Source organism: Sinocyclocheilus grahami, unplaced genomic scaffold (genome assembly GCF_001515645.1).
Source record: "Sinocyclocheilus grahami isolate Dianchi unplaced genomic scaffold, SAMN03320097.WGS_v1.1 scaffold488.1, whole genome shotgun sequence".
Taxonomy (NCBI): domain Eukaryota; kingdom Metazoa; phylum Chordata; class Actinopteri; order Cypriniformes; family Cyprinidae; genus Sinocyclocheilus; species Sinocyclocheilus grahami.
The window spans coordinates 122,585-144,508 of record NW_015505667.1 but is presented as its reverse complement, the minus strand read 5'-3'; the positions used below and the strand labels follow the sequence as shown (position 1 = coordinate 144,508).

Genomic DNA, 21,924 nt, shown 5'->3' with positions numbered 1-21,924 from the left:
GCCACTGATGATGAGAGGGAAAAATACAATTAAATCAAATGAAAACATATACTTTTGGAATTAAATGGGTTCTCTTTTCTATAATAAACTATGGAGGCCTTAAAGGGACAGTTCACAGAGAACAAGTGATAATTCTGTCATCATTTACTCACACTCATGTCGTTCAAACCTTTCTTTTCTTTTCTTTTTTTTTTTAAATAAAAGGAGATATGTCATATAATTGTGTTATTTTATTTTCATTTTAGTTTTAGTTATTTTAGTATATAAAATTAAATTAATAATTTAAATTTAGAAATTAAATGCTGCCTTTGCAACTAACTGAAATAAAATAAGTTTATTTTTTTAATATTTTATTTTATTTTACTTAACCTTACCCGTATCCCACCTCAATATCAGCAAAAGTGTTTTGCAATACAATATGAACACAATAAATACATCGTACTTATTTTCTGATGCAAGTACTTAGTAGTTAAGGCCACTTAATATAAAGTGGGACCTAATCATAAAAATATTCCTCTGATGTATTCAAGCAATGTTCTGTTTCCTCACCTGGTTCTGATGACAGCGGCAGCATTATTCATTCTTCTCACATAAATTAGCTTTTTTTTTTCTTCAAGTTCTCTCTTTATACCTCTGTTCACCCCCTAACTGGCATAATGTTAGCAAAGCGCACTGTGTTTGCGCAGGTCTGTGTTCCATAATGAATGCAAATGGATGTCGTTCAATACGCCGGTGCTGGACAAACAGGCCAAACACATACACAACACTGATCAAAGCCTTTTGCACAAGCTCCTGACATTTAGAGGCCAAGATTTTCATTAAGCAGAGTGATTAAACGACAGACAGAGACACAAAGAGAGACAGAAGTGAGGAGTGAAGCAGAGAGACAGGAACAGACAGATGGGATCAACAGTGCTGCCCTAGACACAGGTGGATGTGATATTAAACATGGAACCGTGTCGAAGATCCAGCTGAACATGTGAGAAATGCCAATGATATGACAGAAGAACCTTCCTCCAGGAAAAAAAGTCAATTTAGTATCTGTCAAACTGTCCTAGACTCTAATAAAGTAGTGGTAGTGGTAGACGTGGGCGGTTCGGACAGAATATCTCACAGCACAAGTAATTCTATATAACACTAACTTGTGTATATTTCACAACATAAGTAAAACATTTTCTGGAAATATAATGACAACATGTAAGGAATAATTGACGATGATCCATTGAATTATTTGAAAAATAATGCACACCTCAGGTCATTCATTATTCCGCTTATAATAGAGTTAATTTTCTTCAAAAACAGCACCGATGTTGCCTCACTTGTGAGAAATGTCATGTAGCTTTTAAGTTGCTAAAATATTTTACTGATAAAATAATCAGAGTAGCGCTAACAAGCGTATGTAAGGGAGAGAGAGCGAGAGATATTCATTTGCTTGGTCAGTGTTGTTGTGGGTTTTGGTTATTTAGCTGTTTTAGGCTATGTAAGGACCTTTGGAATAACTGAAATCGTTTGGCGAAGTGATCTTGACACGTAATGTTGTGAAGAACTGCCTGGAACTACGTTCGCTGTGCGTTTCCCTGAAAATAATTGCACACCTTAGAATGATCGTCAACCAATCAGATTCAAGCATTCAACAGCCCTGTAGTACAAATAAGGAATAATTGACGACGGGCACTGAATTGTTAGAAAATAATGCACACCCGAGGTGGTGATGCGGCCCTGCATCTTGCATGTTGATTTAAAAAATAACAATAAAACCTCTTATACAGCTTGTACAGTTTTTATTATAATTTATTTTTTACAAAATAAGATTTGTTTTTTTATTATAAATATGTATCAGCTTTAATGCACTTGCACTGAAAAAAATGTCTAGAAATAATTTTAACTCAGAAATTGTCAGTAAATTTCACAATTCATTACAAAGTGATCTTTGTTTTATTTACTTCAAAATGTATATTTTTGTCACGAATCTGGTCCATGAACTTTCCATTTCATTGACTCTCGCACTACACACTGTTGCACATCACCCCGGACTACATTTCCCATCATGCATTACTGATTGCACTCAGCACGAATTGCACACACCTGTTTACACTGATTGCACCCAGCTGTTTCATATCACTCCCTCACTATATAACACTCACTCTTATCCCTTCTCTCTGCCGAGTATTGTTTCAGCATTTATCACTCCCCTAGAGATAGCTACTTTACGGAGCCCTTGTCATTTCCTTAGCCCTTGTCATTTCTCCTTAGCCTTAGCCTTAGCCCTAGTCATTTGCCTTAGCCTTAGCCTTAGCCCTTGTCATTTCGCCTTAGCCTTAGCCTTAGCCCTAGTCATTTGCCTTAGCCTTAGCCTTAGCCTTCTCGGTTTCTGATCTTCGCCTGGTTCCCTGCATTCACCCCTTTTGTCTTGCCCCTTTTGATTCTGTCTGCCGATCGTCGACCTGCTCTAGCCCTAGGACTATTCTTGTGTTTTGCCCACCATATACCTGTTTGCCCTCATCTGACCCATGCCTGTTTCATGACCACGTCTCTGTCTTCGTTTCAATAAAGCTTGCATATGGATCCGCACGTCTCGCGTCTCGTCAGCCCCGTAACAATTTTTTATAGTGTATCAAAAGCTGTCAAATGTCAAGCAGTTCTTATTTTGCATTTTCCGTTTTCATTCCGTTTTTAGTAAATTTGCTGTTTTTTGTCATTTCCATTACTTTGTTATTTATTATTATATTTTTATTTATGTTATTTATTTATCTATATTGATTTTATTCATTTGTATTATGGCTTTAGTCATTTAAACTAAATGAAAATGAGAAATGCTGCATTGACAACTAACTGAAATAAAATATGTTTACTTTTTCATATTTTATTTTATCTTAAATAAGTTTTAAGTGTTCAAAATTTACCATTTAGCTTATGATCTTCAAAGGAGTGCAAAAGGTGGAAAACAGGATAAGGCATAAAATAATGTAAGAGAGTAACAAACGATAAATTAATAAATAAAATGAGTTAGAAATGTTTTAATTTATATTAACTTGCAATACAGATGAAAAAAGGTAAGAGTAATAACAATGGTATGTAAATAAATGCAAGAAAGAAGTTAGAAGATATCAAACATGTTTGACATTTTGAGCCGATTTTAGAACACATATTGTTTACATTTGTCACACATCTTCTAGCAACAAGGTGAAAATTTTTTGCGTGAGTTTGTTGTAATCGGAACAACTTTAGGTAAAGTCTGGTAATGTGTGATCCTCAGGCATGTAGTGTATGATGGCCAGTGTCTCTTAAGATTTTAAAAGTTGTGTAGTGTATTTCAGCCTTTATGTGAACGTTAGAGGAGCATTACATTTTATCATTTTGAAACGTTTGAAAACGTATTTCTAAAAACATACCAATAACATCATAAGGATGTTCCCGAGAGCATTGTTCTAAGAATAATTCCTTTCAACATTATAAGAATGTATATTAAATATTAATAATGTTATAAAAACATTCCATAAACATTACTTTAAGAGTATTTTTCTTATTAAAAAGGTCCCTTTTTAGATGGGAACCAAAATGTTTGAGGAAAGTAACATTGAAAGCTGAAGATAAATAGGAATAAGCATACAAACACAGACAATACAAGGCAAATCCTGTTGATTTCAAATATCTATTCTTGATGAAGCTTGTGTAATGCTATGTAACTCTTCCCAGATGACCTCTGTGTTGTCAGGCACCGATTTACCCGTTGAACGCTCACCACACAAACAACAGCCTGTTGAGAGCTCAGATGAGCTCATGAGAGGAGCAACAATCAGATATGTGTGATTAATCAGCCAAATGATTTATCTAAGGACAAAAGCCTTACTTTACCTGTGTGTGTGTGTGTGTGTGTGTGTGCATGTTTATGTGGTTTATGAGGACACAAATTTGTATAATAACATGGGTATGACATAGGTATGACAACGAGAAGGTGATGTATGAGGACATTTTCAGTGTCCCCGTAATTCAAAAGGCTTATAAATAATTCAGAATGAGTTTTTTTGAAAATCTAAAAATGCAGAAAGTTTCCTGTAAGGGGTAGGTTTAGGGATAGGGTTGGTGTAGGGCAATAGAAAATACAGTTTGTACAGAGTCCCCATAAACCATAAAAACAAACCTGTGTGTGTGTGTGTGTTTTCCAATGGTATTTCTCAATACGTGTAGCTTAAATGTTTGTGCTTTGACTAACAGAGTTTCATTGGATTTGTCTGTTTGATTTTGGGCCGAAGCTGGAAAATCTACTCTCATGATTTGGGAATTGTATGATCCGTATTTTGTGGAATGTTCTCACACACCCATGAATCTGATGTGACATTGATATACTGTTGAGCGGGGAGTGACTGGGGAGTGATTTAATTTATTTTGCTTGAATGTCTGCATTTAGTTTGCTCTAAGTGTCTCAAACTTTGATATGGTATTCCCAAATGTGTTTACTTCAAATTAATCTTGCTCTGAAATCAACGACTTATCCTTAAATTGTGTAAATGAATGTCAAGTACAAATAATGCTGTTGGTTTTTGTTTTATAAATCTTTTCCAAAGGTTTGTTTCTCATGTTTGAGCGATTTCACTCCTTTACCTCATTTCTGATTGGTTAAATGTTAATGTAAATGTATACAAAGTTAGTATTAATGACAGGATGATAGAAATGATAGGAAAAGCACTGGATAAATAGTGGCAGAATAAAATGAACTCTTCACAAACTTATGTTCAGAATTACATTTGGTCAGGTACATCACACAAAAAAAGTGTGTAAATGTCATTGCATTAGATAATAAAACAATTACGCCAAATGTCATCTCTGCACACAAAATATGCTACTGCTTTTCTCAGCAATCAGTCCATTTATTTATTAATTTTTTCTAGTTGAAAACTGATTAAATCAGCCTCCAAGCCTGGCAAAGCTGGTTTAGCTGATTGGCCACATAGCTAGTCTCCAAGACTGGCAAGTCCCAAAAACGAAATCTAAATTAGACCAGTTTAAACATTTCTGCTCAATGTGTTTGAATCAGCTAGTGTTTGGGTGATTTTTAGTGCATGCAAACTAATAAAATGTACCGAAACTAAAAACATTAGATGAACATCCAACTAAACTGTCTTAGAAAAAACTTTCCATGAACGATCTATAATAATGTTTTTGTGCTAACATTTTGAGAACATTATTAACTAGATAACTTTGAACGAACGTTCTATTAATTTTACTGGAAGAATATTTGCTCATAACTTTGGAAGAACCTTCCCAGAACATTAACCCATCTAAATTAGACCAGCTGAACCATCTTATTGGTTAGCTGAGAGCAACAAACCACCATGGACTAGTTTACAAAGGGCATTTCATCCAATCAAGAGTCATTATGGCTCAATGTATTTGAATCAGCTGTTGTTTTGGTGATTTGTAGTACATGTATAAAGTCAGTTCTCCACAAGTTCATCACATTAACTATGAACAAAAGTTTGTGGAGGAAATTTTATTTTTATCTGAAATATTATCATTATTATTGGTTTTATTTGCTTCACTATACTAAAGAATGTTCTTTAGACTGTCTCTGAATGCTTCAGTTTGCTACAGTATGCTTGAGTTTTTGATGAGCTGAGAGATAACAGGAAATCTGTTTGATGTGTGTATGTGCAAGACAAGTGTGAGACGAGAAATCCTATTTTTTACCTAGCTTCTTAGAAGATGGTTTGCATTAAAGCACATCTAGGGGACATAGTTGGACACCTTAAATGGACTCATAATTTGAGTATACATTATGATTGGTTGAGATAGAAGAATCCTGATTTGGGTATAAATACTGAGTTAAGATATTTTCTCTTTTTCACAATCTATAGCCAACACTGAATGGCTGCATGAATGTAGACTTTTTCTTGCAAGAAAATAAATCTTTAAAATACTTTTGTCTCATACCTTTATTGAAATAGAAAATTGTCACGACAAGTGTTTGAGCTATCTTTTATTCAAACAAAATGGAACTGCTTCGGTATTTTGTATTTTACATTTAAATTATATTCTAGTTTTGGTCTCAAATATATACAGATTTATAATATGCAATGGAAGTTCACATGGATATCATCTTCAAATCAATGACTTCTTCAACTCCTCCAAGTACAACTTTGTGCATACTGAAATATGCATGAATTTAACAGTTAAACACAAATAAAGCCCATTATGAGCTCAATAACATTTTACATGCCTTTCTGTGAATGTAACATACTTTCATCTTTTCCAGCTGAAAACTGGTTAAATCAGTCTTCCAGTTTAGCTATGCTGTTTAGCAGGTTTAGTTAATCGGCCACATAGTCTTCAATCCTGGCATGTGCCAAAAACCAACAAACCACCTTAGACTGGATGTTTTGTCCAATCATGAGTAATTTTTGTTCAGTGTCTTTTGCTCAATGATATTTAGCACATGTATGAAGTCAGTTCTCCTCAAGTTCATCACATTCACTATAAACGAAAGTGCTTGAGCTGTCTTTTACTCTAATAAAATACCAAAGCAAGTTGTATATAATTATTATAATTATTTATGAAATTTACTAGCAATTTCTGAGTAAAAATGGTTTTAAATTAAATCCCACATCAACATATTTTAGTGCATGACACTCACAGAATCAACAATCTGAAGTTGTAGTGCTTTCAGATACTTACTCTGACACTGCAGTGACTATTTACAATTAATTTAAGGCCATTTCTTTTGTCAACACAAAACTGATTTGAATTTGCGTTCCATGAGTATTCTTGCATTAGCTACTGTATGAAGTTATATTATAGATCATCGATGCAACAGCAGGAATACATACGTATAGATGTGCACCAACATCAACAACAGACATACATGCTGCTCACAGAGATTGAGCCCTTGGAGATCAACCATAAGACAACACGCTCAAAGGTGAGACCACAGGGAAAAGACAAAATAATCTTATTTTAGAAATACACAAAACACTTCATGTAGACACATCCCATAGGTCCATTTCAGCGCTTCTGTAGCCAAAGTCCCCAATATTCAAGCATTCCTGCATTATACACCACCAAACTTTTGCCTAAATCAATCTGCATGTTTTTTTTATTAGGAAAGGACTGTCCAAAATCTCAACATCATAATCACAACCATCTACATCAGGCTACGCCTGCCATCAGCAACAAATGTAATTTTAAGCCAAATGGAACTCTTGTGTGGGATCAAACACATTATGACCGCATTACATTATCCTTTCAAACATGCTCTCTTCTGCATTATGTCCCTACCACAGTAATCAGCTTTTGCTAGGTGAAGCCTTCAAATGTGATCACTTCACAACAGATAACAAAGAGAGAGAGAGAGAGAGAGAGAGAGAAGCCTATCTATGCCACAGCAAGGAGTATGAATTAAAGCTACACTATGGCCTGAAGGACTCCATAAATCCAATGCTAAACAGGGGTGCATCCTACTGAGTGAGTAGGGCCACCTACTGGGGCTGTTTATATTGCATGAGTGAGTTTTCATTTCAAACAGAGCTGCAAAACTCTTACAACATGGGTAAAACTCTTTTTTTTATGAGGGGTGATGATGCAAAATTACATTGCTAAGATTCAAATTAAATCATTTATATTAAAACTGAGGAGGAAAAAAGTTGCATTTACTATAAAGTTGGTGGTGGTATGTTACTTAAGAGTTACTGTAAGTTTATCTTTCTGCTGTGGTTTTCTGAAACATTTTCAGTCAATTTCAGAAGAAAATCTTAGTTTTACTAATTTGGATCTGTATTGATTTTACAGGATTTCTGCAGATGTATTTAGTCAATGTGCAAAAAGTTTTACAAAAGTTTGACATGCAAATGAACCTAAAATTATATGTACATTAATATTATCATTTTAAGCTGAATGCAATTGTAGTTTGGCCTCAAAATTGCTAATTTTTAGCTATATGTAAGGATTAGCAATGATAGTTTATATGGAAATCATCTGTAAATAATCAACACCACATCAAAATAAAACTTTTTTTTTGTTGTGCATGCATAAGTTTAATAACAAGCACCAATAACATGCATTTCTGTTAATGTGATAGCTAAATGACCTCATGATGCCTATATATCCATAAATACTGAAGGCAACACTGGTATGAAAAGTTTTCAAAGCTCAAGTCACCAAATCCTTGAATTAATGAGCTTAGATTTTCTCATTCACTTTATGCAAATCATCAGCAAATCATCATTGATCAAGCTCTTTAAATGATCAATAGGACTTTAAGGAAAACCTTCTGCATGAGCACGAGCTGTTCTCCGCCAGAAACTAACTGAAGTATAAGCAGAAATGCGCTTTTAGCCAGAGTTTACGATGTGGTACGATGTTGGCACTTTGTCCTCACCTGATATCTCCTGATGTGGCACATTATGGAGACTGAAACCTTTGGTCGTGAACGCCAGGCGCACATCGCTGCAGCTGCGCGATTTTACATCTCCAGCACATGACAGCGACAATAGAAGCGATAAAGAAGTGAAAATCACGACAGGTGTCTTCAACATCCCTCCTGTGCGCAAATCCAGCCGATGCGTAAAAGCGCAAAACCCACAAGACGCGCTCAGCGCACCGGCGTCTCCAGCTGCAGGTGGACAAATGTTTCAATCATTCAATCGCTCATCAATGATCAGTCACGCTTTCTGTCGCACCCGGTTCATAGCAGAATTCTCCGACGGATCCTCTCAGAACGAACGCGTGTGTGATTAGAACAGCGAAACCTCCAGAATAGATCCGGAGCGGCGCGCTCTGAACTTCTGCCGTCTTTCTCTCAGCGGAGAGAAAGTAGGAATTCTCTCTCTCTTTCTCTCTCTCTCTCTCTCTCTCTCTCTCTCTCTCTCTCTCTCTCTCTCTCTCTCTCTCTCTCTCTCTCGCTCTCTTTCTCTCTCTCTCTCACACACACACACATTACAGCAACAGACAAACCGCACAACCCAGTGGTGAGCATGAGAACATAGAAAAACACGTACTGGATTCGTGAAGACTCATGGAGTTTTGCTTTTTATTTGAATTAATATGTCCCTCCCACGCATAAATAAATAAATAAACGTGCTACGTAAACTTTAAATTATAAGATAATTTAAGGAAACATATATTTATAAATTATAAATATATTGCATATGATATAACAATAATAATAATACAGATAAAAACAATACATTTGATTCATTTAAATTATTTTAACGATTTTAATAATAATAATAATAATATAAAACACAAAGTTTATTCGAATAAACAATACATTTAATTAATTTTAATGATTTAATGTCATTTTGTCATGTGTTTCATAGAAAATACGTAAAAACGTAAATATGCATGACAACAAATGTGTTAAGTTTTTGTACTTCTGTCATTTTAATTTATTCTAATCTTGAATTATTTTATTTCTAATCTCTTATTTGTAATGCCATAAAGTAATAGTAATTATATGTGAGACACACACACACACACATTGGTATTGGTGGTTTATGGGGACTCTCCATAGGCGTAAAGGTTTTTATAATTTACAAACTGTATTTTCTATTGCCCTACACCAACCCTACACCTAAACCTACCACTCACAGAAAGCTTTGTGCATTTTTAGATATTAAAAAAAAACCATTTAGTATGTTTTTAAGCAGGAAGTGTCCTCATAAACCACCTTCATATTGTAATACCTGAATGTCATTATACAAATTTGTGTCCTCATAAACCACCCAAACCAGTGCACACACACACACACACACACACACACAGGTTTGTTTTTATGGTTTATGGGGACTCTCCATAGGCGTAATGGTTTTTATACTGTACAAACTAAACCTAAACCTACCCCTCACAGGAAACTTTCTGCATTTTTAGATTTTCAAAAAATCTCGTTCTGAATTATTATTAAGTCTTTTGAATTACGGGGACACTGAAAATGTCCTCATAAATCACCTTCTCGTTGTAATACCTATGTCATACCCATGTTATTATACAAATTTGTGCCCTCATAAACCACATAAACATGCGCACACACACACACACACACACACACACACACACAGAGAGAGAGAGAGATAAACCGCGCAGCCCAGTGGCCAGTATCAGAACAGAGAAAACAAGGACTGGATTAATTAAGGCTGGAGGAGTTTTGTCACGGGAGTTCTTGGATCTGGAATCTCTAAACTCAAGCTGTCAGCATCTGATCTATTCGGTCATGCTTTGCCCTTTTCTAATGCAATTCAAAGGATTGTGTATGATAAAATGTGTGCTAGATTGGCATGACAATAACTGATGGTGTGTATGGGCAAATCATTGCAAAGATAATTAAAACAACATAAAATAACAGTGAAAACAGAGAAACAAGAAGTATAAAAAATAAATAAACATTAAAAAGTATAGATTAAAATGAAATAAAAGAATGTAAAAGTGATAATTCATTAAACATTCACACATATTCTTCATTCATGTATTTTTTTTTACTCAGAAGCTGAAACAGGCTTCCACACTCAGCTGTACAAAAAAACACCAACTATCTAATGGGAATATTTTGCTGTAGTGTGTCAGTAGAAAATAACATTCCTTTTGCCATTAATTGTAATAATTCAGTGATGTTTTTGTATGCACAAGGAGTCTGACAATGGCCAGTGCTCCACACAGAGATCTGATCTCACCATCATTCAGTCCGTCTGGAATGACATGAAGAAACAGAAAAAAAACTGAGACAGGCAAAATCCAGAAGAACTGTGGCAACATCTCCAAATTGTAAATGTTGTCTTGGGCTTGGCAACTAATTAAAATAAGTGTAAACAGAATGATTAAAATGTATTTATTGTCTTATGTTAATAGAATGTTTGCCAAATTAATAGAGTTGGTTGATATCAGTATAAAATGTGCATTTAAAAACAGGATTGATATTCTTTCTTGCATTTAATTGCATATATAATTGTGACTGGATTTGCACCCTGCCATTTGACTTTGCAGTGTGCCATGTGAGTTTGTTCATATTGGAATCATTATGGTACGTCACTACACTAAAAAAAAAAAAAACACTTCAGTCAGTGGCTAAATAATTAATAACAACACTACCTTAATAAAATCTTGGTATCACTTTACAATAATGTGTCATTTGTTAACTTTAGATAATGTATTAACTAACATTAACAAACAATGAACAATACATTTAATATAGTATTATTAGTCTTTGTTAACATTTGTTCTTGAAAATACAGTTCCCTTTCAGTCGGTCACTCTCGACGTCACGTGGGTGACTGACGAATTGGGAATCTCGCCATAGAGACCAATCCACTTCGAGTGTAAACTAAATGAGCCAATGCACATTAGCAAGCAATTATTGCATCCAGCTGCCGCTGATCACAGCGTGAGTATTAGTAGGAAGCCGGTGCAGCGCATAATCAGCTTTTCGCTTCGGATCCGAGCTGTGTTATCGTTCTGCTCCAGCCAAGCCTTCGCGTGTGTCGAACGAGTAAGCGCTCTCAAAGGAGCTTCTCTGTGTGGGTGTTATGGCGCGACAGTGGGTTGGTCGACCTTCGTTGAGTGGGTACAAACTACAGTCTGCACTACCCCCTGTAGTGTGGCAGTGGCCATCTCCCCTGTGTGCTTCAGCACAACTAAAAGAGCAATCCTAAAAGAGCATTCTAAATAATTAATAACAACACTACCTTAATAAAATCTTGGTATCACTTTACAATAATGTGTCATTTGTTAACTTTAGATAATGTATTAACTAACATTAACAAACAATGAACAATACATTTAATATAGTATTATTAGTCTTTGTTAACATTTGTTCTTGAAAATACAGTTCCCTTTCAGTCGGTCACTCTCGACGTCATGGGGGTGACTGACGAATTGGGAATCTCGCCATAGAGACCAATCCACTTTGAGTGTAAACTAAATGAGCCAATGCACATTAGCAAGCAATTATTGCATCCAGCTGCCGCTGATCACAGCGTGAGTATAAGTAGGAAGCCGGTGCAGCGCATAATCAGCTTTTCGCTTTGGATCCGAGCTGTGTTATCGTTCCATTAACTAATGTTAACAAGCACAACTTTTGATTTCAATGAGGCATTAGTAAATGTTGAAATTAACATTAGCTAAGATTAATAAATGCTGTAGAAGTATTGCTCATGCTTAGTTCATGTTAACTAATGTTAACTAATGAACCTTATTGTAAAGTGCTACCATTTCTTACTTTATTGTACTGTGTTGTGGATGGATGGATGGACGGGCGGACGGACGAATGGATGAATGAATTAATAAAATGAATGAATTAATAAAATGAATGAATGTTGTACAATAGTGAATATGATACTGCATTTTTTTTGCCTTAATCTGCTTTAATTGCTAATTTTCTGTCTCAGAATTGCAACATTATTTCCCCTAATGTTACTTAATTTCGTATTTTTTAATAATATAGAATTTTTTATTTTTTTTTACTCAGAAGCTGAAACAGGCTTCCACACTCAGCTGTACAAAAAAACACCAACTATCTAATGGGAATATTTTGCTGTAGTGTGTCAGTAGAAAATAACATTCCTTTTGCCATTAATTGTAATAATTCAGTGATGTTTTTGTATGCACAAGGAGTCTGACAATGGCCAGTGCTCCACACAGAGATCTGATCTCACCATCATTCAGTCCGTCTGGAATGACATGAAGAAACAGAAAAAAAACTGAGACAGGCAAAATCCAGAAGAACTGTGGCAACATCTCCAAATTGTAAATGTTGTCTTGGGCTTGGCAACTAATTAAAATAAGTGTAAACAGAATGATTAAAATGTATTTATTGTCTTATGTTAATAGAATGTTTGCCAAATTAATAGAGTTGGTTGATATCAGTATAAAATGTGCATTTAAAAACAGGATTGATATTCTTTCTTGCATTTAATTGCATATATAATTGTGACTGGATTTGCACCCTGCCATTTGACTTTGCAGTGTGCCATGTGAGTTTGTTCATATTGGAATCATTATGGTACGTCACTACACTAAAAAAAAAAAAAACACTTCAGTCAGTGGCTAAATAATTAATAACAACACTACCTTAATAAAATCTTGGTATCACTTTACAATAATGTGTCATTTGTTAACTTTAGATAATGTATTAACTAACATTAACAAACAATGAACAATACATTTAATATAGTATTATTAGTCTTTGTTAACATTTGTTCTTGAAAATACAGTTCCCTTTCAGTCGGTCACTCTCGACGTCACGTGGGTGACTGACGAATTGGGAATCTCGCCATAGAGACCAATCCACTTTGAGTGTAAACTAAATGAGCCAATGCACATTAGCAAGCAATTATTGCATCCAGCTGCCGCTGATCACAGCGTGAGTATAAGTAGGAAGCCGGTGCAGCGCATAATCAGCTTTTCGCTTTGGATCCGAGCTGTGTTATCGTTCTGCTCCAGCCAAGCCTTCGCGTGTGTCGAACGAGTAAGCGCTCTCAAAGGAGCTTCTCTGTGTGGGTGTTATGGCGCGACAGTGGGTTGGTCGACCTTCGTTGAGTGGGTACAAACTACAGTCTGCACTACCCCCTGTAGTGTGGCAGTGGCCATCTCCCCTGTGTGCTTCAGCACAACTAAAAGAGCAATCCTAAAAGAGCATTCACGGGTGAATGTCTTTTTAAAGAAGTGTCTTTTTATAGATGGCATTTCACCCGTGCGTTTCTGGATGCAGTCATTACCTGGCGCCGGGTGATGGTCACGATCGCTGCTTCACGTGCCTGGGCATTAAGCACGCTGAAGTGGCGTTTGTGGATGAGTCATGTTCCCATTGCGGGAAGATGACCATCTCGGAGTTGTGGACCATGCTCCACTACCTCGAAAGGGGTGGAGTTACGATGCCTCTGCCACGATCTAGTTCTCTTCCTGGCAGAAGTCAGGGGAGGACTACTTCTGGCAGTAGCTCGGGCGGTTTGAGGATCACAGTGGCGGCAACCCCTCCGAGGAACCAACCTCCCAGGGACCGCCACTCCTCTTGCACTTCGCAGCCAGTCAAGCTCCTCCGGGACGGTAACAAGGGCCGAGTCGGATCCGGAGATGACGGCTATGCTTTCTGGGGCTGCCGAGAGGGTAGAGCTCGAGTGGAAACCTCCACCGCGTCCCGAGCCCTCGAGGTTGGATGACTGGTTTCTTGGGGTGGCCCGAGTTGGTTCTCAGAGCTCCACTCCGGTGCCATTCTTCCCGGTAGTGCATGAGGAGCTCACTAGGTCAAGGTTGGTACCTTTTACAGCCAGAAACCGGCCTAGTAATTCCTCCTCCCTCACCACCCTCGATGGTGGAACAGCCAAGGGGTATACGGAGATCCCCCCGGTGGAACAGTCGGTAGCGATGCAGTTGTGTCCTGGTACCGCTTCCACCTGGCGGGTCAAACCGACCCTTCCCTCCCGAGCCTGTAAACACTCATCTGGTCTGACCGAAGGTGCTTATGCGGCCTGTGGAGAGGCTGCCTCCGCCCTACACGCTATGGGGTTACTGCAGGTTCACCAGGCCCAGGCACTGAAGGACCTGCACGAGGGTGGTCAGGATCCAGAAGTTCTGAAAGAACTCCGAACCGCTACTGACCTCGCGCTCCGAGCAACGAATGTAACAGCGAGTTCTCTGGGTCGTGCTATGTCCACGCTTGTGGTCCAGGAGCACCATATCTGGCTGTGTCTGGCTGACATGAGGGATGCCGACAAAGTTCGGTTCCTTAATCCCCCTGTGTCCCAGACCGGCCTCTTCGAGCTCCGCCCAGAAGCAGACTGAGGCGATCCGACACATCCTGCCCCGGCGGGCAGCTAATGCCTCCACCTGTCCGCCGGCTGCAGCACCTCAGCCTGCTCGTCGCCGAGGGCATCCCGCTGTGGCCGCGGCCGCCCCCCGCTCCCACGCCACAGCCACCTCCAGCTAAGCAGCGCTGTGGAGCCGGTCGCAGGGCGTCCGCCCCGCCCGTCTCTGCCCCCGCCAAACCTGGTGGTAAGTGCAAGAGCAAGAGGCCCTGAGACTGGGGACCCAGAGATGGACGGGGTTGCTCTTTGGGAGATGGTGAACCCACCACTTCCTCCCCCGGAGGAGGGCCGGGCGGAGAATCTTTTGTTTTGTTTTTGGTACCCAAACACTCAACAAAATAGCAATTTCCTATATCTCTGGGTCTCGAGAGGGCACGGAGAGTTGTGAACGGTCCAGAGCCGGATCACTCTCATCCTCCTCTGTCACCAGCAGGCGGTAGGAGAATCTTTTGTTTTGTTTTTGGTACCCAAACACTCAACAAAAGAGCAATTTCCTATATCTCTGGGTCTCGAGAGGGCACGGAGAGTTGTGAACGGTCCAGAGCCGGATCACTCTCATCCTCCTCTGTCACCAGCAGGCGGTTCAAGAGTGTCATCAAAGGGCCTACTCACGCACCCTCTGCCCAACCTTGGAACCAGGTAAGCATTGTACCACACGCTCAGACCCCGCTTCGGTCGGTCCATGACTGGCTCATTCTAGCACAGTCTCGGGATCAGTTGAGCCAGCACAGGGATTTGGTGCTCAGGCATGTCAGCCTGTTGGGCCTTCGGGTCAACTGGGAAAAGAGCAAACTCTCCCCAACGCCGAGGATCTCTTTTCTCGATATGGAGTTGGATTCGGTCGAACAGAAAGCACGCCTCACAGAGGAACGTGCGCGGTCGGTGCTGAACTGCTTGAATTCATTCAAGGGCATGGCAGCGGTCCCATTGAATCAATTTCAGAGGCTCCTGGGGCATATGAGCAGTTACACTGCTGGGGCTGCTTCATATGAGACCGCTTCAGCACTGGTTTCATGGCCGAGTCCCGAGGTTGGCATGGCAGCACGGCACTCACCGGGTCCAAGTTACACCGGCCTGTCGCCAAACCTTCACCCTGTGGCCAGATCTCACGTTTCTTCGGGCAGGAGTGCCCCTAGACCAGGTCTCAAGGCATGCTGTGGTACACACGGATGCCTCCACCACCACGAACAACGGGCAAGCAGTCTCGGGGGTGTGGACGGGCCACTAACTGCAATGGCATATCAATTGCCTCGAGTTGTTAGCAGTGCACCTTGCCTTGAACCTTCTCAGAGGGCGCTTACAAGACTGTACTGGTCCGTACGGACAACACTGTGACCATTGCGTACATCAACCGATAAGGTGGTCTGCGCTACCGTCGTATGTCGCAACTCGCCCGCTACCTCCTCCTTTGGAGTCAGAAGCATCTGAGGTCACTTCGTGCCGTTCACATTCCGGGCCAGCACAACTGTGCAACTGATGAGCTGTCTGGAGCTGCGCTCCCCGTAGAATGGAGACTCCATCCCCAGACGGTCCAGCTGATCTGGAGACATTTCGGAGTCGCTCAGGCAGACCTGTTTGCCACTCCAGAAACCTCTCACTGCTGACTTTTTTACTCCCTGAACGAGGGAACACTCGGCACGGACGCACTGGCACACAGCTGGCCACGGTGCCTACACAAATATCTATATATTCTATCTGCCATTTCTGTCAAAATGGAGTTATTCACATATTCTGTGACAACTTATTTACATTATGTAATGTTTTATTTAAGTTGTGTGCATTTTGGGACTGATGTATGAAAGAGACTTGTTCCCCATATCACTATATGCAAAAACTTTGAAGCTCAATATCTCAAAACTGCTCAGAATGCAGATATAACCTAATAATTCAAAGGTGACGATTTATCATTGCAAAATGGCTTGTCATTTTTCTGTACATTTACTAAATTCCTTAGGTATATTTAATAAGGTATATTTCAACCCCCCCAAAAAAAGATTACACCATATTTTACATTTTTAGAGTGTATGTTGTTCACTGTGTGGTCCAGTTGATTAGCGATAAAGGACGCAGTTTGACCACCATGAGTTCTGGAAGCTCATCTCCTGCAGCTCTTCTCCTGGATCGATGAGACTCAATGAGCGGCAGTGCTTACTTTTCATCTTCACACTGCTTCTCCAACTTGATCCTGTTTGAACACACACACACACACACACACACACACACCACACATATAAAGAGCACAGTGCCTTTTCAAGACTAGCAGTCAGAGAATATATGTTTGATCCCAGAAATGAGTCCACTCCATGCAAACGGCAGCTGTGAATGGCTGCCTTTGATGTTTCATTCATCTAAGTGGAAAAATTCGAAAGACTGCAAATCCCACCAGACACAATAGCCTGATATTTTGTCAGGTCTTCTTTTTACTTTTCCATTCCAGGTGCACAATCTTCTGAGGATCTAAAGACGCTTTTGAAATGTTCAATGCTGTCCGTTTAACCTCTCTGTGCCTCTGTTGGTGACGCAGTTAAAGCTCAAGACTAGAGTCAAACAAATCTCTTAAATGAAAGCGGCACTCAATGAGGTTTTATTTACGTCTCACTGGCTGTCCTTCATTCTTCTTGGACCTTATACTGACACTTCTCATCAAGCCCACAAAAAATATGGCGAACTTTGTAGAAAATATACATATGTCCACAGAACTGGAATGACTGTTGTTTAAAAGTTAGCAAAATTTGTATTTATTAAGCATTTTAGCTAGCTGAATTACGCTTTCAGATACGCTCCATTTAGCATACTAATAATTAGGGCTGGGCAAGTTAACTCGTTAACGCATTAATTGATTAACGCCGACAATTATTTTATCGCGTGCTAACGCAATTTCTTTTTATTTTTGTGAAAGTCCGTTGCTCACTGGCTCTGAATTAACATACAGACAAACCATGGGTCACAGGTAGATTTGTGCCGGTATTCGGTAATGCGATATATCACGGTAATGAATATGCACAATATTGTTATCCTGGGCACTTCTAAATATCGTGAATAATTATATATTACAAATTATTCCGAATTTTGAATGCATTTTAAGAATACTTTTCCCATCAACTGGTCAAAATGCACAAAAGACCCTGCGCACTCTGATGTAAACAAGCAATAAGCACATTAGACTTAATAGGCTATTTGTTTTCAAACTTTTTTACATTTTAATCTGGACTACAACATGCCCTAGATATTGTTTGAAAGTGTTTTGATTCTTTATTGTTCGGTCACACTTTACATTAGGGCTTCATTATTTAACATTATTTAATTCATTAGTTAACGTAAACTGCCAATGAAAAATTATTCTGGACATTCATTAATTAGGTATTCCAATATTTAATAACAGGTTGTTAAAATTCGGAAGCTGCAACTGTGTTATTTAATGAGCTAACATGAACTAAGACTTGTATTTTTTAAACAAAGATTAATAACTTCTGTAGCAAATGTAGCTATTGCTCATTGTGAATGTTAATGCATTAACTAAGGTTAACTAATGAGGGCTTATTGTAAAGTGATACCTATTGGTCTTTATAGTTCTTTTGCACTTTAATCTGTGTAAAACTTTTGAGCAATTAATCGCAACATGAAAATTTGATACCGGCATATCCCTAGTCACAGGAGTGGAGGGATGTTGATCATTACTGGCTTGGGATGGGTGTCATCACGCGTCTCAACCAATGAGAGCATTTGGGGTGGGCCTTTTAGACTGCAGCAGCTCTCACATGAAAGCTCACGACTTCATAAGTGGGAAATAGGACGTGTCCGATAGCACGTGAAGACAGCAGAGAAGCGTTCTCAAGTTTTATCTTAAGCGCTGTGACATCAAAGGTGGCAGACAAGAAAAATATATTTCCATTTCATGCTTTTACAGCCTCAAATAAAAATCGATCACTGGCAAAACATCTACTATAATATTGTGTAGTATTTGTGACTTACAGGTTGCTGCAAACATTTAATTATTTTCAGAATGTATGGCCGCTTTTGTAGGTCCGCCAATACAGATTATTTTTCTTCCCATAATGGTGTATTTACAGCATCTTTCTACTGTATTGCTGATTTTTTATTTATTTGTTTCCCCATTTTTGTGCAAACTAACCCTTTAATTGCTGAAATTTAGATGCATTGTGCATGAAAACATCTGCTGGATGACTTGCTAAACTCAAACCCAAGATTAAGCAGTCAATCTATTAAACAGCATCAGGTTTAAACACAGTCAAGGACACCCTCCATGATGCTCTGTCACCACTTGTTCTCCACTGAAGAAATAAGAGCCCAGGAAAAATGAGAAAACAACCCTCATGGAGCATCTTGTGCTCCTCGGCCTGTAAGAAATAAATCACATAACCGGATCAACAGGAGGTGGCCGGTGTTCTGGCAGAGCTGCTCAATGCATACAAATGCTGCATCCCAACAGCAACGGCTCCGAAACTGCACTAATGATGCTTCAGCAATGGTCTGGAGAACAAAGATAAAATAAAGCAGAGAAAAAGCGACACAGAGGAAACATGTAGCACACTTTGATGTGCATTTATTTGCTTTTAGCCTCAGGAATGTTTACATGAGGTTGCAACCCCGCTAATAGTCTTGTTGTTCTGTTCTTTCGAGACATACCTGTAAAATAGCATCGCTCTTAGCTCAAGCCTGTGAAAACCAAATATGTGACCCTGAACCACAAAACCAGTCATAAGGGTAAATTTTTCGAAATTGAGATTTATACATCATCTGAAAGCTTTAAGCTTTCCATTGATGTATGGTTTGTTAGGATAGGACAAAAAAATCTAAATATTGACAAAATCACCTTTAAAGTTGTCCAAATGAAGTTCTTAGCAATGCATATTATTAATCAAAAATTAAATTTGAATATATTTACAGTAGAAAATTTACAAAATATCTTCATGGAACATGATCTTTACTTAATATCCTAATGATTTTTGGCATACATGTAGCACACTTTGATGTGCATTTATTTGCTTTTAGCCTCAGGAATGTTTACATGAGGTTGCAACCCCGCTAATAGTCTTGTTGTTCTGTTCTTTCGAGACATACCTGTAAAATAGCATCGCTCTTAGCTCAAGCCTGTGAAAACCAAATATGTGACCCTGAACCACAAAACCAGTCATAAGGGTAAATTTTTCGAAATTGAGATTTATACATCATCTGAAAGCTTTAAGCTTTCCATTGATGTATGGTTTGTTAGGATAGGACAAAAAAATCTAAATATTGACAAAATCACCTTTAAAGTTGTCCAAATGAAGTTCTTAGCAATGCATATTATTAATCAAAAATTAAATTTGAATATATTTACAGTAGAAAATTTACAAAATATCTTCATGGAACATGATCTTTACTTAATATCCTAATGATTTTTGGCATAAAAGAAAAATCTATAGTTTTGACCCATACAATGCTTTTTGGCTATTCCTAAAAATATACCCCAGCGACTTAAGACTGGTTTTGTGGTCCAGGTTCACATATGGTTTGTGGAGATAAAGAACTAACTATCATATCTTACTCTCCAGATATTTATTAATTGCTCACAATAAACTAGCAGCCCTCGGCCATGACACACTCGCTGTGCTGATGATTTTCCAGCATGTGTGTTAGGCTGAGGGCTTTGTTAGCACTAACTAAGCAGAAGTCAGCAATATTTACTGTCTGTTCTTATTAGCCAAGTCATGCTACAGAGGCTTTTCTCTATTCAATGGTAAAACATGCTTGTTTTTTTAATGTCGAAAGCTAGTAGTCGCTTAAAAGTTTGGTTATGGGTTAGACTTCAACATACAAACACTTGCATAACAATACATAGACAAAAACACAGTCAAATTACAGTGCATTTAAAATCAGAGAATAAACAATGAATAGAACATAGGGTTGATTTAAAAAAAAAAAAAAATACTTTTGTTCATCAAGGATGCATTAAATTGATCGAAAATTAGCTATTTAAAATAAATGCTGTTCATAAAAAAAATCCTGATACAAATTGTCTCACAATTTCCACAAAAAAATATGAAAATTCAGCTTTAAATTGTAAAATTAACAATATTACTGATTTTACTACATTTTTGGTCAAATCAATTCAGCCTTCATGAGCAGAAGAGACGTCTTTCAAATAAATACATAAATAAATAAACCCATACAAACAGCCAACTTTTAAAAGGTGTTGTATACAAATTATTGTGTTGGTTGCTATGAATAATAAAAAGGTTAGTAATTCAGAGTTGCGAGATATAAACAATTTATATCTTTTTGTGAAGAAAAGTCTAAATTGTAAGATGTAAACTGACAAGAAAGTCAGAAGTGTGAGACACACTCGATAACTCAATGTAAACTCTGAAATGCGAGGGGGAAAAATCACAATGCTGAGTTTATATCTTTCATTTGTGTTTTTTTTGGCTATGTTTAGACTGCAGGCACATTCGAATTTTTTTTTTCCATCAGATCTTTTCAGGCAGACTGTCGGCACTATTAATTGCAAGTGATCAAATCCAATTTGTGTGTCCAGACATAACCAATGTATCTACATGGGTTGCTCTGGTAACGAAGCAGGCATACCCACGTATGTGATGAAGCTTTCAAAACAGATGCAGCAAAAATGGAGGTGCATTATCCCACTCTCCAAATAAGCACCCGTCAAAGTTGCGGTGCAGAACTCTCTCATCGCACAAGAAAAAAACAAATTTCAGTCATTGATTTTGTTATGTGATGTTTTATTAACAAGTTTCGGGAGGAGCGCGCACAGATAATTAACACGGCCAGTTCATCATCAGTAATTACACCATCTATCCAATCAGCTCAAGAGAGAACCTCTATAAATAATCAAAGCAGCCTTACCTCCATTATCTCCCGTCCTTAGCATCCTTAGCAACATGTCAGACATCGAGCTTTTCCCGGACGATAATGAATTCGACACCACGGGTCCTCCGGCGTCTTCAGTCGCCGTCCAGCACATCAGCGCTCCCAGCTCGACGAAATGCCAGCTCCAGTCTCCACGAGCCACCGCGTTAGCGTGAGCACGCCTCTGCTAGCGGCGCAGACCTACCCACAACCCTCGCCACACACTTCCCCATACCCCCTCCCCTACCCATGGCCCGCAGCCCCACCATCC

At 38.6% G+C, this 21,924-nt stretch overlaps 1 protein-coding gene across 1 annotated transcript in view; it reads right to left on the bottom strand.

Moving 5' to 3' along the window:
- Nucleotides 1–8,792, bottom strand: part of LOC107553997 (glypican-6-like) — a 277,663-nt gene extending 268,871 nt beyond the window's left edge. Inside the window, exon 1 of the mRNA XM_016236354.1 lies at nt 8,372–8,792. Coding sequence (XP_016091840.1) covers nt 8,372–8,528 — 157 coding nt within the window. The 5' untranslated portion in view covers nt 8,529–8,792. The remainder of the gene's footprint in view (nt 1–8,371) is intronic.
- Between the last annotated feature and the right edge of the window lie 13,132 nt (nt 8,793–21,924).